General features: G+C 45.4%; 1 protein-coding gene across 2 annotated transcripts in view; it reads right to left on the reverse strand.

Moving 5' to 3' along the window:
* Positions 1 to 17,580, reverse strand: part of ASAP2 (ArfGAP with SH3 domain, ankyrin repeat and PH domain 2) — a 133,771-nt gene that overhangs the window by 27,225 nt on the left and 88,966 nt on the right. For both annotated transcript variants that reach the window (XM_067544795.1, XM_067544794.1), the window contains exons 17-21: positions 15,048 to 15,237; positions 7,876 to 7,961; positions 7,559 to 7,674; positions 4,507 to 4,574; positions 3,850 to 3,963 (exon numbers count right to left, since the gene is read on the reverse strand). In XM_067544795.1, coding sequence (XP_067400896.1) covers positions 3,850 to 3,963; positions 4,507 to 4,574; positions 7,559 to 7,674; positions 7,876 to 7,961; positions 15,048 to 15,237 — 574 coding nt within the window. The remainder of the gene's footprint in view (positions 1 to 3,849; positions 3,964 to 4,506; positions 4,575 to 7,558; positions 7,675 to 7,875; positions 7,962 to 15,047; positions 15,238 to 17,580) is intronic.

A 17,580-nucleotide genomic window follows, 5' to 3' on the forward strand; every position in this document is an offset into this window, starting at 1 on the left:
GAGCACAGCAATAAAAAACAGAACAAAACAAAAACTGAGCATGAGGTACTGAGCATAACCAAAATGCATGGATATACCAGACAAGAAAATCTAAGGTGTTTAACAACCCTAACAGACCTGGCTGTAAGAAAGATTTTCAGCAGGAAAAGAATATTCTACACAGCAATATGGCTACTATACCTAAGGCTACATAATGACAAGGATAAAACCTCATCAGGATTTGATGAAGAGTTGGAGCAAATGGCCTACAAACCCCAATCTCTTGCAAGGGACTCGATCCACTGAAGACAGTCAAGGAGGAACTGAAGGGAAGGAAGTAGCATTTATACTTTGCAGGAGCTGGCGTGCAACAATCAGGAGGGGACCTGATTCATGCTTTATACCACTAATGTTGCTGTCAAAGGTCAAAAATATCACAAGCACGAGAGAAGTTTCATCTCTCTAGTACTAAGGAGAGAAGAGCGAAGAATAAGAATCCTGCACAGACAGTAACCTTACAGAAGTGATATTCCAGTGAAGGAGATATTTATTTCACAATGACAGGACAAGGAACATTCAGCTAATCCAACAATTTGATTGCTAACACATTCATTAAAGGTGACCAGCAAAGGAAAAAATAGGTTTTTGCCCTTTCCCCCTTCTTTATGATGTATAAAGGTGGTGTGAAAAGTTTTGTTTTAAGTTTAATTTATTTATTTATAACTTTGGAAATTTAGGTCCTATTTAAGCTGGAAGACTCTATGACTGGAAAACTATGGAAATGGTGATATTGCAGGAGCAAAGCTAATGAAAGTTTAGCTACCAAAAGGGGATGGGATTTCTAGTCAGAAACTTCTAAGGTAAAACACAACAGGAGGGGAAAAACTTTTAAAAGGTACCTAACTAAACAAAAGCATTTCAGGCCTCCTTTATACATCATAAAAAAGCAAAAGAGGGCATAAACCCATTTTTTTAAAAATCCTTTGCAAATCACCTTTAATGCTTCTTTATTATTTATTTATTTATTTTAAAACTGAAACGAGGGTGGGCCTTTCAATGCTGTGGGCCGGATGCTAGTTTTGGGGCACCTCCACAGGCTACATACAGAAATAGAATTCCACTTTCTAGAATCACATTTATGTAGGTTTAAGATGTAGCCATTAAGACATTAATGGTGTTAAGAAGTGATAAAATTAAATAAATGTCAGAAAATAGCTCACCTCTTAATGAAAACACTGGGGAAAATATTTTTCTCACACTAGTGTCCCAATGTCAACATCAATATCCATAGTTGCAAGTTGGAGACAGCAGCCAAGGGTGTCACTCTCCCAGCTTGTTGCAATGTTTTGACTTCATGTTTCATTACACAGAATGCGCTTTCGCAGATATGTGTGTGCTTCCAAACATTGAACACAACTGAAGTACAAAGTCTAATTTTAACAGATTTCCCGCAAAGTGCCTCATAGTGTACAATGCAGTGCAATGTAGCACATTCAACTTCATTTTGTCTCAGCAAGCCTACTAATCCACCTTTACTGCTGGTCATTGCTTTGCACTATTTGTGACTACACACGAGCACACTTGGAAACCACCATATTGTCTCACAGCAGAAGTGCCTTGTAAATATCTGCTGCCTTTGTACTACACTTGAGTCAAACTAGTTTCAGTAACTCATGCCTAGAGAAATCTTCATCAACAGTTTGGCTGAAAATTAATAGTGGGCTGATGTCACTGGTGTCAGTGCTGTCATCTAGACCTAATGGAAAGTTCCTACATTTTTCAACAACTGCCTTGAATTTTGAGGACACATTATTGTTCATGTCACTTACCCTCCTTGCTACAATTTGGTGAGACAAGGACACTCAAAATTCTTTTTCATCCGCAAATACATAAGCCACCTTTTCTATCGTATCACCATCCCTAAATGGCTCTGTACATCTCACTAGCCTGAGCAGACCTCATAAGATGTAGCTAGACTTTCAGGTTGTTCAGTTGAAGGTTTCATCAGTATGTGTTTCTGTTTTGAAGTTTGTTTTTCATGTCCTTAACATGAGCGACATGGGACTATCCAGTGTACTCGTATTTGGCCTTGTGCAGCGTGCTGTAATGTCATCTGATATTGTACTCCTTCCACACAACCACCACTAGGCAAGCACACAAGGCACTGTGGTTGTCCACTACTTTCAATGAACTAGTCATCTTGTTTGAATCCACTTAGTTTGAAATGCTCTATTCTTTGCATCGACTTTTCTTAATTGCAGCCACAGCAGTTACTTGTTCCCTTGGACCTGGATTACTGTTGTACCATTTTTTAAATGCGCTGTGTTTAAAATTCATGGATCTCACACTACAACAAACACAATACACAAATATACTTTGGTTGTTGACGAAGGAGAAAAGGTCCTTTGTCCTTGCCACACCTCAGAAAAATCACATCAAGGCAGGGAGCCACCAAAGATCTTTCAAATGGTTCGCGTGCCCCTCCCCTTCCAGACTCAAGGTATGTGCACTGGTGTTCTACGGCCATGGCCCTGGCCTGTATCTAGCCTTGGCAGACAAGGCCCTGTCCATTCAAGGTTACACAAAGAACGCTCCTATTCTCTCTCCCATTTCCCTCACAGGTGACCTCTCAGACTGAAGAAACTTGTGCTCAGTGAGAGAGTTGGGAATTACTCAGGGCAGATCAGGATCAGTCTAGTTCTGTGGTTCATTCAGCTGTTCCATTTCTGTCCATTGGGGAGGGAAGACACATTTTGGGGCTGGAGTGAACAATCTTACAGGCTGAATCCAGCTCACAGGCTGCCGTGTGGACCACCCATATTAGAGACTAAGAGTAACAGTTTCAAAAGTGCCTCAGTGACTTGGGATCCTAAGTCTCATTGTCATATGTGAAAGACACTTCAGAAGCCTAAGTCCCAATAACCCTAAGGGTCAGATTTTAAAAGGCGTTTAGGCATCTAAAGATGCAGATAAGAACCTAGTGGAATATTCAAAAGCACCTGGTGCTTAACTCCCATTGAAATCATTGGATGTTAGGTGCCTAGGTGCTTCTGAAATCAATAAGTGTTTGGACTCTAGACATCTGAAAATCTCACCAGGCAACACTCTACATTTTTAGGCACCTAAATAGCCTTAACAATTTGGCCCTACGTGCCTAAGTCCCATTTTTAAAAGTGACTTAGTCACCCCCCTTAGTCACTGAGATGCTTCTGAAAATTTTACCCTAAACCCATCAATATCACCAGCTCAGAACATGGAAAAGAAAATATTCATTTTACGGAGAGGATTCAGAGCTAAGGCCCCAATCTTCAAAAACCAATGGACATGCTTAACTTAATGCACAGGATTAGTCCCACTGAAGTCAAGCACGTACATAACTCTTTGCAAGACCAGAGCCATTGACTCCAGACAATGTGCAAAGAATGAGAAGATTCTATAATGAATCACTTTATCTTTTGAAGGCACCTTTCCTAATTTTGATGTTGGCTTTGGCTACGTGTCCCATAAATATGAAAATTCTTCATTATTGAAACAACTGTATTGTGTTCTGCACTAGCTGACTCTACCTCTAAAATGCCAGATTTGGGAAGAGAAAGGATCACCACATGCCTCAACTGCCCTTCTTTACATCCTAAAGACATCATCAGATCATGACTGCAGACTCAACTGTTTTGTAATTAAAATTAAAAGGAAAAGGCAAACTATAATTCAGGAAATAAGCTAGAAATAAAACCACTGAATTTCATTATGAAATTTCATTTGCATTATGCTGCAGCTTTACCTGTCGACGCAATGTAACATTTTATCTAAAGCATAAAAATATTTTCAAAATACATTTGTAAAGTTAACTGTACAGTGTCAGACACAAACCTGCAACTTTTCATCCACATCATCATCACTTTCATCTAGATCTTCATGGAGCAACCGCCATTCATATTCCACATGAACATGAGAATTAAATCTTCCAGATAATGCTTGAGTAAGCTATGGAAACACAGAACTTTGTTCGTGACAATGCCACGTGCAATAGTTATGAACAGTTAAAATACAACTTCCTTGAACAGATGTAAAAATTATTTTCTTTTAAAGTGTGAAGATTGTCTTTTAAAACAGAGAGTTTAGTGCTTCAAAAGTTACTGGATAGGTAAACCTGAAGACTGAAATCTTCTGTTTATCCACAAAGTAAATAAACCAGAAGCAGTCTGGCCTTGCACTACCCAGCAATGCTCCTTAATCATGTTCTGAAGGGAACCTCTGGAGTGAGAGAGTAATTCAGGCTCTATCTGACTCAATGTTGAGACTGCCCAACAAAGGAGTGAACTGTGATGGCAGGTTTTGATATGTGGATGCTTATCAAGCAGGTACAGGACTGACTCAATCAATTCATTTCTCAAAGGCCACTGAAGAGATGCTGATGGTAATCTTCTGTGCTGAAAATACCCACCGAATAACCCACTATGAATTACTAATGTTCAGAAATAATTATATTTATAAAAACAAAATCATACTGGAAGATGCAAAACTTACCAACTCTTCACAGTGTGTGTGTTTTAAACGTTTAGCTATATCCATTGGCGTCTCTCCAGCTTCATTGGCTACAATTCAGTGAGAAGAGAAAGTCACACTGCTATGTGTAATAGGTGACATAAGCACGTTATTAAACATGAGATGAATCTATAGGTATATAATCACAAAATCACAGAAATGTAGGGCTGGAAGGGACCTCAAGACAGGACCAAGTATACCTAGAACATCCCTGACAGGTAGATGTTTGTCTAACCTAATCTTAAAAACCTTCAATGATGCGGATTCCACAATCTCCCTTGGAAGCCTACTTCAGTGCTTAACTATCTTTATAAGTAGGAAGTTTCTCCTAATATCAAACCTAAATCTCCCTTACTGCAGATTAAAACCATTACTTCTTGTCCTACCTTTAGTGAAAATGGAGAGCAATTGATCTCTGTCCTCTTTATAAAAGCCCTTAGCATATTTGAAGAGTTCTCAGGTTCCCCACTCAGCTTTCTTTCCTCAAGGCTAAATATTAGTCAGTGTTTTTAACCTTTCCTCACAGGTCAAGTTGTTCTAAACCTTTTATTGCTTTCCTCTGGACTCACTCCAGTTTGTCCAAATCTTTCTTAAAGTGTGGCACCCAGAACTGGACACAGTGCTCCAGCTGTGGCCTCACCAGTGCCAAGCAGAGTGGGAAAATTAGCTCCTGTGTCTTACATACAATGCTCCTGTTAATAGATCCAAGAACATTAGATTTTTTCACTACAAATAAACCAAAAATAAGTTGAACGAATGAGCCAAGCTAAGTTATTCTACAACTGGTCTTCCCTACATGTTAAATTCTCCCCAGCAGCATCTAGCTGGCTGGTGCTCATTGTGATAACTCAATGGGCTTTATATATTAAGTTATTACAGCTCCCAGGAAACCCCTCTATACAGCCCACTTACAGGTCAGGTAAATGGAGGATTTTTAACTATATGGTGTGGTTTCAAAAATTGTTTAAAAACACCAGTTTATGCCCTTTGTTTCAGGGTGGATAGAAATCTATTTGGTGGGGGGATTTAGAAATTGGATTTTATTATTCAAATTTTATTTTTTTAAATTCTGGTATTTAAATTATAATAAGTTTTTCTTTTTAAAAGTGAATTTGTGTAAAATGAAATCTGAATTTAACACTAAATACATTAAGGCCTAAACTTATTTTATAAATTGAAACATGATTTGATATGAGATGTTTATATACACAAAACATTTAAGGTTGTTTTAATATAAACACATTTTATATGCTTTTTGTGTGTTTAATTAAATTCCAGTTACAATCCTAATGCAGCTTGACACAAATCAAGAGCAAAAACTAATTATCTAGGAAATAAGCAATATTTCATTTACCACTTTCTAAAATACTAAAAATGTACCATTAAAAAGAATCTGAAAATATGAAGCTATTTTGACACAGAGGCCCAGTAGTGGTTCACTACTCTGTGTCAGCAGCTCTTGTAAGGCCTGACATAACTCACTACATCTAACACGCTATTGACATAATCTCTATCTAAAAGGCAGCATGAAGACATCATTGGAAAAATAGTAACTCACTGATCATGAATATTCTTGCATGATTATGTATGGGGTGTGTTCAAAGAGTTATGGATATGTGCTAGAATTAGGTTCTTAAAATGTGTGTAGCAATCAGTGTATCAGCCTAATCTGCCATATATAAGGGAAAGTGTATTTGCTTGGCTGACTAGGCTGGTCTTCTGGAAGAGACAAGGAAGGTGCATTTAAATAAAAGGTAAAGAAAACCAACAAGCTAACCAGCAAGGGTTATTCTGAGACTGAACTCAACAGACAGAGAATTAACGTGGTTCCTGCACTCAAGAAAGACACATGAGACTTCCTAACTTGTAGGACAAAGAAAATTCCTTTAGGAATATACAGGACAGAGAGTGACTCCATCTTTATCCCACACCTAAGGAGACAAAGGAACCAAGCACTTTTTGTGTTCTGGTCAGCTGTGCCACAAAGACTGGCGAGAAAACTACCTTGGACAAAGTCTATATTGTGTTAAGTTAGGCCTTAGCCATTAGAAAATGGTTTGGGGTTTTTTATGGTAATTGGTTCAATCCTTTCGACTCGGCATCACTTAACCTATTGTCCTTTTATTAGTAAACTTGTTTTATTTTTACTGTAATCCAACTCAGTTCTGTGTTTGAATTTGAAAGGATTGTTAACTCCAGTTGAAGTGATCAGGTGTACTTCTGTCTCTTTAAAGGAGAGATTAACCTTATTATTTACCTCAGTGTTCCAGAATAGGAACTTTAGGGCAGACAATTTTGGAGAAATTTGGGACTGGGGGTGTGTTGGGATCACCCTGCAAGTAGTAACCAAGGCTGGTGGAGACCAGAGTGGGGCTGTTGTGTTGCAGGCAGGCTGCTGGGGTCACACCATTGAACCAAGACTGCCTAAGACACAGACACTCAGGGAACTACATGCTTGTCTGCTGGCTGTTGGTGCTTGGGCTGTGAGCAACCTCCGCAGTGCATTTCAGGCACGCAGGATTACAGGGGAGGCAGACACACAAATTCTTGCTGGTCTAGGTTGAACCCCAAAATGTTACAGCTATACAATTGCTTAAATAAATATATATAGTTATAGTGTATCCTCCCAGGTAGCAAAAAGATGTACCAAAATTAGTGTAAAGGCTCTATTTATTTGTAAATCAACATGTTTCAATGGTTATATTAACCAGTGAGAATACAGCATTCTTTAGATAACAACAAAATAGAAATGGAAAAGTTGATTAAAATCGATTATCTAAATCAAGGCTTTCCACTTGATGATTTAAATTGCTAATTGTAATCAATCCACCCTGCTTTGTTTAAACTTGAATAAAAAAATCAATATTTTAATCATTTCTAAAAGAATTGAGGTATTATATAGTGAAATATGTTACACATCAGAAGGGGAAAATGCAGAGACATTACTAATCTTCATTTATCATTGCTATACTTTTCTCAGAGACCATTTGCAACACTAGCAAACATTAAACCGAAGTACATATTATCCTTTTACCTATTTCAATAGAAGCCTTCCCTCTCAGCAGCAGTTTGAGGCACTCAACATTGTCAGTCAAACAGCAATAATGCAAAGCTGTGCTACCCTTATATGTTTGCTTGTCAAGGTTGCCGCTGTTGGGGAAAAAATTGGTTCAAAATTAATATCCTAGCTATATGCTAATAAATTTCTCTCCCACAAATACTTGGGCAATTAGACTGTCAAAGAGTAGAATTAAAGTTTTTGGGCCAAATTCACCCCTGATATAACTCGAGGTGGAGTACTATTTCATATAGCTCAAACAGTTGCATTTTAATAATTAAGGATACACTTACCTATTCTGCACTAAAAAGTCAACTATGTGAAGTGAAGTTCGATCAACTGATCTAACTGCAAGGTGAAGTGCTGTTTCGTCTTGCTCCTAAATTTAAAAAAAAAAAAAAAAAAAAACACCCAACATTTGTGTCTTTTGACTATCAGCTAACAAGAATATTTGGGGTAAATGTCTCACAAATTTTACATTGCAACAGTGCAACTACTGAATATTGATTTCTGCCTGCCTTACAAAGAAAAATAAAACACATTTGCCCTACAATATGTAATACGTAATATTACGTATATTAATAATATACATATGACAACACATATAAAATGTATATATGTAATATTCTTCTCCACACCTTTAAAGCTGAGAATATATCAGAAAATATTGGGCTCCATAGAGTCAATTAACGTTGCTTTTAGCAACAACATTAACGCTACAGGCTACTTTCTGAACATTCCAACTATCAGATCTCTTCCTAAGCAGATCACAAGAATGATAACTGTGGAAGGGCAAACCACCCCAGAAAAATTGATTTTCAATTTTAATAATGAATGAAACTCTATTAGCACATCAATTAGATTAATCCAAATGTTAAGTTTTCAATATCCTCACACATGCTATGTTGATAGATTCTTGTGTACAAACTCTTTCCCAGCCACAAAAGAGAAATAAAACTGGTTTAAATAAACAAAACAGAAAAAACAGGGTCACTTACCAGTAACTGTTGTTCTTCGAGATGTGTTGCTCATATCCATTCCCATTTAGGTGTGTGTGCGCTCCGTGCACAGTTTCCCGGAACTTTTTTGCCCTTAGCAGTCCCGGTAGGGTCGGCTCAGGCGCCCCCTGGAGTCCTGCGCCCATGTCGCGGTACATAGGGCACTGCCGACCCCACCGGCCCCCAGTCCCTTCTTTCTGCCGACTCCGACAGTGGGGTCGGAGGGTGGGTGCGGAATGGATATGAGCAACACATCTCGAAGAACAACAGTTACTGGTAAGTAACTCTGTTTTCTATCTTCGAGTGATGCTCATATCCATTCCCATTTAGGTGACTAGATAGCCATACCTGGAGGTGGGTAGGAGTTAGCGTTGCGCCGCCCTGGCCAGGATGGCTCTGCCAAACCCCGCGTCCTCTCTCGCCTGTTGCACGATGGCGTAGTGGGACGTAAAGGTATGCACCGTCGACCAGGTCGCTGCTCTGCAGATGTCCTGCAGGGGCACTCTTCCCAGGAAGGCCGCAGATGAGGCCTGGGCCCTGGTCGAGTGTGCCGTTACAGCCCCTGGAAGAGGTACCTTTGCCTGCTCATAACAGGTCTTGATGCAGGCGGTGATCCAGGTGGAGATGCACTGGGTGGAGACAGGTGAGCCTTTCATCTGGTCCGCCACTGCCACGAACAGCTGCGTCGACTTCCGGAAGGGCTTGGTCCTCTCGAGGTAAAAGGCCAAGGCTCATCTGACATCCAGGGAGTGCCATCTCTGCTCCTCCTCCGAAGTGTGTGGTTTGGGAAAAAACACAGGGAGGAAGATATCCTGGTTATAATGAAACTGGGACACCACCTTCGGCAGGAAGGCCGGGTGGGGTCTCAGTTGGACCTTATCTTTGTAAAAGACCGTATAGGGAGGTTCTGAGGTTAAGGCCCTTATCTCAGAGACCCTTCTGGCCGATGTAACGGCCACTAGGAAGGACACCTTCCATGAGAGGACGAGCAGCGGGCATGTAGCCAAGGGCTCGAAGGGGGGTCCTGTCAACATGGCGAGGACCAGGTTCAAATCCCAGGGAGGCACCGGGTCGCGGACCTGGGGATATAGCCTCTCCACACCTTTGAGGAACCAAGATGACATGGGGTGTGAGAACAGGGATCTGCCCTCCATTGGCTGGTGGGAGGCCGAGATGGCCGCCAGGTGTACCCCGAGAAAGGCCAGGGCTAAGCCCTGTAATTTCACGTGAAGGAGGTACTCCAAAATCGCCTGAATTGGCGAGGAGCTCGGTAAGATGCCCCGGGACTGAGCCCAAACTGTAAAACGCTTCCACTTGGCCCTGTATACCAACTGTGTGGAAGGTTTCCTGCTGTTAAGTAAAACCTGCTGCACTTGTATGGAGCAGGATTTCTCTCCCTCCGTCAGCCACAGAGTCTCCACGCTGTCAGGTGGAAGGAGGCCAGGTCCAGGTGGAGCAGGCGACCCTAGTCCTGGGAGAGTAGGCCGTTCCGCCTCGGGAGCGGTAAGGGCGAGGGTATGGACAGGTCCAGCAATATGCTGAACCAGTGCTGTCTCAGCCAGGCTGGGGCAATCAGTATGATGTCTGCCCTGTCTCTCTTGATTTTCAAGAGGACTCTGGATAGCAAGGGGACGGGGGGAAAGGCATACATGAGGGTCCCCGTCCATTCTATCAGGAACACATCAGAAATGGAGCCTGGTTCGCGCCCTCGGAGCGAGCAGAACCTTGGACATTTCCTGTTCCAGGCCGATGCGAACAGGTCCAGATGGGGAACCCCCCACCTGTGGAAGATAGAATCCACCACCTCCTGGTGTAACGACCAATCGTGCCGGGGAAGAAACAACCTGCTGAGGCGGTCCGCCTCGTCGTTCCTGACCCCCGGGAGGTGAGAGGCAGCTATATGGAAGTCGTGTCTTACCGCCAATTCCCAGAGCAACTTGGCTTCCTGGCACAGGGCCGAGGAGTGTGCTCCCCCCTGCCTGTTCATATAGAACATGGCTGCCGTGTTGTCCGTTAGGACCTGTACTACCCTGCCCCGGAGGAACCAGAGGAAGACCTTGCAAGCAAGGCGGACTGCCCTGAGTTCCCTGACATTGATGTGCAGGGAGATCTCGCTTGGTGACCAGCACCCTTGGGTACTGAGGTTGCCCGTGATGTGCGCTCCCCACCCCACATCGGAGGCGTCGGTGATTAAGGTTACCGACGGCATCATCTCCCTGAAGGGAACTCCCTTCAACACTTCCCTCGGGTCCTTCCACCAGAGTAGGGAAGTCAGTAGTGGGGTGGGTAAGGTGACTATCCTGTTGAGAGGATGTCTGATTGGGGCGTACACAGAGGCTTGCCACCTTTGAAGGGGTCTGAGTCTGAGGCGAGCTAATCACACCACGTATGTGCAGGCTGCCATGTGTCCCAACAGCTGCAGGCACCGCCTGGCTGTCGTCATGGGGGACCTGCGAAGGTCGTCTATCAAGGCTGCCATCGCCTCGAAGCGAGGTCTCGGAAGGAAGGCTCTGGCCTGGGTGGCATCTAGCGTGGCCCCAATGAACTCTATGCGTTGCACCGGGGTAAGAATGGATTTCTGCTCGTTGATGAGCAGACCCAGGTCGGTGCAAGCTGAGCACGTGAGTTCCAGGCTGTTCCTGACGTGGGCCCTGGACTTGCCCCGGATCAGCCAGTCGTCCAGGTAGGGGAATATCTGGACCCCTCTGCGGCGCAGGTGCGCTGCCACCACTGCCATACACTTCGTAAAAACTCTGGGGGCAGACGAAAGACCAAATGGCAGGGCTGTAAATTGGTAGTGGGCACCTGCTACCATAAATCTTAGGAACCTTCTGTGTCCTGGGAGGATAGAAATGTGAAAATATGCGTCCTTGAGATCGAGGGCCGCATACCAGTCCCCTGGGTCTAGGGTAGGAATGATAGAGGCCAGGGAGACCATCCGGAATTTTAGGCGTCTGATAAACTTGTTCAGACAGCGGAGGTCCAGAATGGGCCTCAGGCCCCCTTTGGCCTTGGGGATCAAGAAGTATCGGGAGTAAAACCCTTGTCCCCTTTCCCCTGGTGGGACCTCCTCCACCGCCCCCAGCCGGAGGAGGGAGCAGACTTCCTGAGTGAGGAGTTGCTCGTGCAGTGGGTCCCTGAAGGGAGATTGGACCGGAGGGGAGTCCGGGGAGAAGGCCATGAGCTGCAGTGCATAGCCCCTGCGGACTATACCAAGGACCCATTGGTCCGACGTGACACTTTGCCAGTGGGCGTAGTACGGCCGTAATCTGTGGGCAAAGGGTCGGTCGAGAGGCAGGGGGTAAGTAAGAGTACCACCCCCTTGCGCACCATCAAAAGAACTTTTTATTATTCTGGCTCTTATTCGAGCCACAGGTCCCCGCCGAAGACCCCGAACGATTACGGCGGTTAGGGCCTCTAAACCTCTCCCGACCCCTTCTGGGTTGGGCAGGTCTAGGGGGCTGCCTCGGTGGTTGTTGAGGCTGCCGCTGGACCTGAGGGCGATTTTGACACCATGCAGCCTGAGGGGTGTAAATCCCCAGGGAGCGTAGCGTGGCCCTCGAATCTTTGAGGGCGTGTAACTTGTCATCAGTGCTGTCCGCGAAAAGTCCAGCACCATCGAAAGGAAGGTCCTGGATGGTGCGCTGGGCTTCCTGGGACAGACCTGACGACTGAAGCCACGAGGCCCTCCTCATGGCGATGGCCGATGCTATGGCCCGACTAGCGGCGTCCGTAGTGTCGCTGGAAGAGTTCAGGGCTGCTCCTGCCACTGCAGCCCCTTCCTCTATTACCGCCATGAAGTCCGCAGTCTTGTCCTGGGGCAGGACCTGTGGAAGGACCTCAGCAAGCCTCTGCAGCGAGGACCATAGGTTGAGGTTGTACCTCCCTAGGAGCACCTAATGGTTGGCGATCCTCAGCTGCAGAGACGCTGTTGTATAGGCCTTGCGGCCAAAAAGGTCCAGTTTCTTAGCATCCTTATTTTTTGGGGTGTTGGCTTGACCCCCTTGTCTCTCTCTCTGGTTGACAGCATCAACGACCAGAGAGCACAGTGCCGGATGGGTGTATAAGTACTCCACCCCCTCCACGGGGACGGAGTACTTCTTCTCGGCTCCCTTGGCAGTGGGAGGAACCGAGGCTGGAGTCTGCCAAAGGGACTTGGCCACTTTGAGCACCCTCTCGTGAATCGGGAGGGCTACCCTAGATGGACCTACCATCCCCGAGGCTCCAAATAGGGGGTCCTCCTCCTCGGAGAGCTCTTTGAGATCTAGTCCCAGGTTACCAGCGACTCTTTTTAGCATGTCCTGGTGAGCTCGAAAGTCCTGCCATGGACCTTTGCGACCCCGGAAGGTGATGTCATCGGGGGATGAGGAGGAGGACTGAGGAAGGGGCCCTGTGGAGGGGCCTTCCTCCGGATTGGATCCCTCGTCCGAGGGGTGATCCCTTTCCCTGTGGGACGCTGGAGGCTGAGGCGATGGTGCCCCAGATGATTTGAGGGAAACCGTCGCCTGTCCCACCTGTGTACCCCAGGGGCCCCAATAAGGCCACTGCCAAGGTCCCTGGGGCCATTGTGGAGCCGGCATCGGCGCCGAGTGGGTCACCCGGTGCCGTGATCTAGACCCGGACCCACTGGAGCGGCGCTTCCTCCTGTTCTTGGGGGAGCGGCTCCAGGAACTAGAGGACGACGGCGAATGTTGGTGCCGTCGTGAGTGGTGCCGGCGGGAGGAAGAGCTGCTCGAGCCTGAGCGTCTCCTTCCTCTTGAGGATTTCCGATGGCGTTTGCCCCCTGTAGGTGACTGGGAGCAGTGCCATCGGTGCCGGCGAGAAGATCGGGACCGGGATCTGGATCGGTGCCGAGCTGCAGAACGGGACCGAGCGTGGGATGGACTGCGCGTCGGTGCCCGTTGAGTCGGTGCTGAGGGCGCCGGTGCCGGAGGCAGCGGTGCCGATGACGCCGGTGCCGCGAGTAGCAGTGCCGATGACGCCAGTGCCGCGAGTAGCGGTGCCGTGGTCAGCGATGGTACAGCTGGCTTTGCCGCAGACGGCAATGACGGGGTCTGCAGTGGCGGCGGTGCCGGTGACTCAGGCTGTGCCATGGAAGGCACCGGGATCCGCACCGGACTGGGTGCCGGGGATCTGGACCGGTGCCGGGCGCTGCGGTGCTGAGCTGGGCTGTCGAGGGATAATGGTGTCATCGTCCCTCAAGAGCTCCTCGACCGTCCACGGTCCCATGGCGTCGAGGAGCTGGACTCGGTGCCGGAGCTGGGAGGGGAGCCCGCACTCTCAACCCTCCTCGACCGTCTGGGGGGAGACTCTCCTGTCTCTTCCACCCACCGGGTCCACCCATTACGGGCTTACCCCGAGACGCAAGTCCCAACCTCGGCCGAGGGTGGGACGGAGGTGTGGGAAGGCCCATGAGGGCACGTGCCACGGCGAACGCCTCCGGCATCGACGGCCCCTGCAAGGGCTCTGCCCCACTCCAGGGAGTTGGGGAGGGCTCCTTGCATGGAGATGCCGGTGCCGGAGAAGCCTCGACAGCATGTGGCTGGGGCATCTCCAGACTCCCCCGGTGCCGGGTCGGTGGTACGGAGGAGTCCCGGCGCGCTGTCTCCTTGCGGCGCTTCGGTGCCGGCCCCTTGGATGATGATGTCGGTGCCTGCGGAGCGCTCCGCACCGAGGAGACGCTCGGTGCCGCAGATGACCGCGCTAGCTCGGGGTCCAGACATAGAGCGGACTCCATCAATATTGCCTTCAGCCGCGCCTCTCTCTCCTTCTGGGTCTGCGGCTTGAAGGCCCTGCAGATTTTACATCTGTCCTTGCGGTGCTGCTCCCCAAGGCATCGGAGGCAGCATGAGTGAGGGTCACTCACAGGGACCGGCTTAGCACATTCGGTGCAAGGCTTGAAACCTGTTGAGCCAGGTATGGCCCAACGCAGAGAGAACCCCTGAGGGTTTTCCAAACTATCTAACTAACTGAAAACGATTTGTAGTAACAAAGAGCTAAGGGTTTGCGACTTGCAAACAAGAGGCAAAGTTCCAACAACCGTCAACGGGCGGAAAGAAGGAACTGGGGGCCGGTGGGGTCAGCAGTGCTCTATGTACTGCGACATGCACGCGGGACTCCAGGGGGCGCCTCAGCCGACCCTACCGGGACTGCTAAGGGCAAAAAAGTTCCGGGAAACTGTGCACGGAGCGCACACACACCTAAATGGGAATGGATATGAGCAATCACTCGAAGATAGAACAGACTTGAGTTGTTTTTTAATAGTGCATTTTAAATCATGACAATAGATTAGAGTGATTTTAATTTTGGTTAAATTAATTTACTCTCTTCTTTTGTCATTATAAATCATCTTACCATAAGGAGGACTCATGTGAATTACTCAAAAATTATTAGCGGTCACTTTCATTAATAAAAGCATGCTGACATCTCTTATTATAATGCTGGCTAGGAAAATTTGCCACTCTTACATGTCCATTGGCTAGTGGAATTTTTTCAGTCAGATCCACACCATCAGCATATACTTGAACCAATCCAAAAATGTCTCTTGCTTTGACTGCTTCACAGAGGCCATGCAGTTTAGCTGCATTGTCAACATGTTTCTTCCTTGCATATTTTCTCTCAATATACTTGGCAGTAATATAATCTTTTCTTGCATTCCTGAAATTGAGTATAACTTACTTTAAAAACTTTTAACAGAATCTCTACAGACATACATACATTAGCAGGCCAAAATATTTTAAATACAATCTCTTCTCTGGGAAAGGATGGTCTTTCACTTTCATTGCGATACTTTTCTCCTATCACATACATATATGTATGACTTGCAGGGTTTTTTATACTTCCAGTGTGAAATACAACTATTAAAGTTACAGTGAACTGAACTTCAAATATTCTCAGTGATATAGAAAAACATCGAGACATCTGGCAACAATTGTGTCTCCTCTGAAACCCTGGTGTGAAATTGCACTCATGATTACACCAGATTTATGCTTAAGAGTCATCTCAAAGCTTCATATCTTGGTTTGCTGACACTAACCCTATGTAACATGCAGAGCTTGTGACTTACACTACTTGCCCGTGCAGGGTTACAAGAAACTTTCCTACCACCCTACACAAACTACCCAGACTCATAACAGTTAGCAGGTTGTGAATGCCCGCTACTTCCCACAACCAGAACATGTGGGCAGGGAGTGGGTGGAGCTTTGGAGCCGTTAATACGCAGAGACCAGGCCTACCATCCTGACCAATACTGTCACATTGGTTACTTGTACTCCCCTCTCTGTCACTTCGTCTTATATTTAGATTGTAAACTCCCTGAGGCATGGACCATCTTTTTGTTCTATGTTTGTACAGAGCTTTGCACAACCGCATTCTGGTCCATAATTAGGGCTTGCAGGTGCTACAGTAATATAAATAATCATCATAATAATTAATAATAGAACACACATGGGGTTCACATTTGCTTCTGCTATACATCCAGATTACTACCCTCTCTCCCCACCAGAGAAAGGTAGAAGAACGGAGTGAATTGTACTTCTCAGCAGTATAATTTCTTCCCTGTTGTGGTCGTAAGGTGGTGCAGATATATACTATCCCATACAGACTGGGCTTGTGGCAAAGCCACAATTTAGCCCTTAGATAGTATAATAATGGGTGTAACAAAAAACTGATAGATTAGACTAGTCAGAGTAGATATACAGGATGGAGTCACTGAAAATGAAGGTTATTATTCTTTGGAATAATTATTGGATTGGAAACTCTCTACTCTTTCTTTTTCTTCCACTTTAAGTTAGTCTATGAATATACTGTGTAAATTAAAATCTAAATGAAGAGGTCAGTGTTACATTACAAGCTCCTGAGAAGATATCTAATGAACTGGGAATGTGATATTCAAATACATAATTAAATACAAATGAAAACTCTGCACCAAATTAAAAAAAACTGCTATGTAGCTATTCTATTGTTTTACATTATTAAGTCTGAAGTTAGTAGATTTTAAAATCTGCTGTCATGAATGATTTAATATATGATCTGTTACAGACTACTGAAAGAGTGGTGGCCATCAGATCAAGTACACTTTGTTCAAAACTTGTTCTCTTGATTTTATTTTTTCATTGTCTATCCGGCTGTCAAAGGAGCAGGAAGTTTTTATGCTTCAAAATCCTCTCTTGTCCTTAGACAGAATTTCTTTTATTTATCCCATCCCCTTTTTTCCCCCCACAGTGCTTAGCCTCCAAGATGCACTTTTGCATTTTTCTCACAATGTTATTATCAGTACAACTGTTGAATGCCCATTCTTAATTGTTGGTGGGTAGCAATTTCAATTAGAATTCAGATGTAAAGTCAGATTCATATGCTGAAGTGTTTTGTTAGAAGTTGCATTTAATTTTAACTCAACACATCGTTTCATTTGGGCCACCCACCTAAAAAGACTATCTGGTATTTTGGCAGTCTCATATTTTGTACATATCCCAGCAGATTTAGTTGGGTGGAGGAGCTGTAACACACAGCTTCATTTCCTATCCTTTCAACAGATGAGAATGCAAATGCCTTTCATAGCTATGAGAGTCATTAATATGAAAAAAACAGCTTTGTGTTTGGATTTGTTTTCTGGTAAGTTGCACCTACCTTACAGCACCAAACTAAAGAAATGGTGGGGCAACAGGGAAGAGCCAGGTGGAGAGCTCTCCCTGATAATCCACTGATGGGCCAAGGCAATTTCTAACTCTCAGGGAGCTCACTTCATCGTGGGACAATTTTTCTTATTTCTCTGTTCACACAGTAGGAAAGGGGGTGGGGGAGCAGCTGGGACTTTAAGAGCCTGATTCTGCTCTGAGCCTTCAGTTGGAGTCACTGGGTACTTAGGGTGCTCAGTGCCTCTCCGCAGGCTATTCTTCATTCTAGTTTCTTTTTGTATTTAACAGTGTAGGAGATGACACTGGGCTTCAATCCTTGGTTTCCCACTATAGTCGTGCCCCGGGGATTTCAAGATCCCCATTA

Source organism: Emydura macquarii, unplaced genomic scaffold (assembly GCF_026122565.2).
Source record: "Emydura macquarii macquarii isolate MOO-44397 ecotype Brisbane River unplaced genomic scaffold, CSIRO-AGI_Emac_v2 contig_1027, whole genome shotgun sequence".
In the NCBI taxonomy this organism is placed as follows: Eukaryota; Metazoa; Chordata; order Testudines; family Chelidae; genus Emydura; species Emydura macquarii.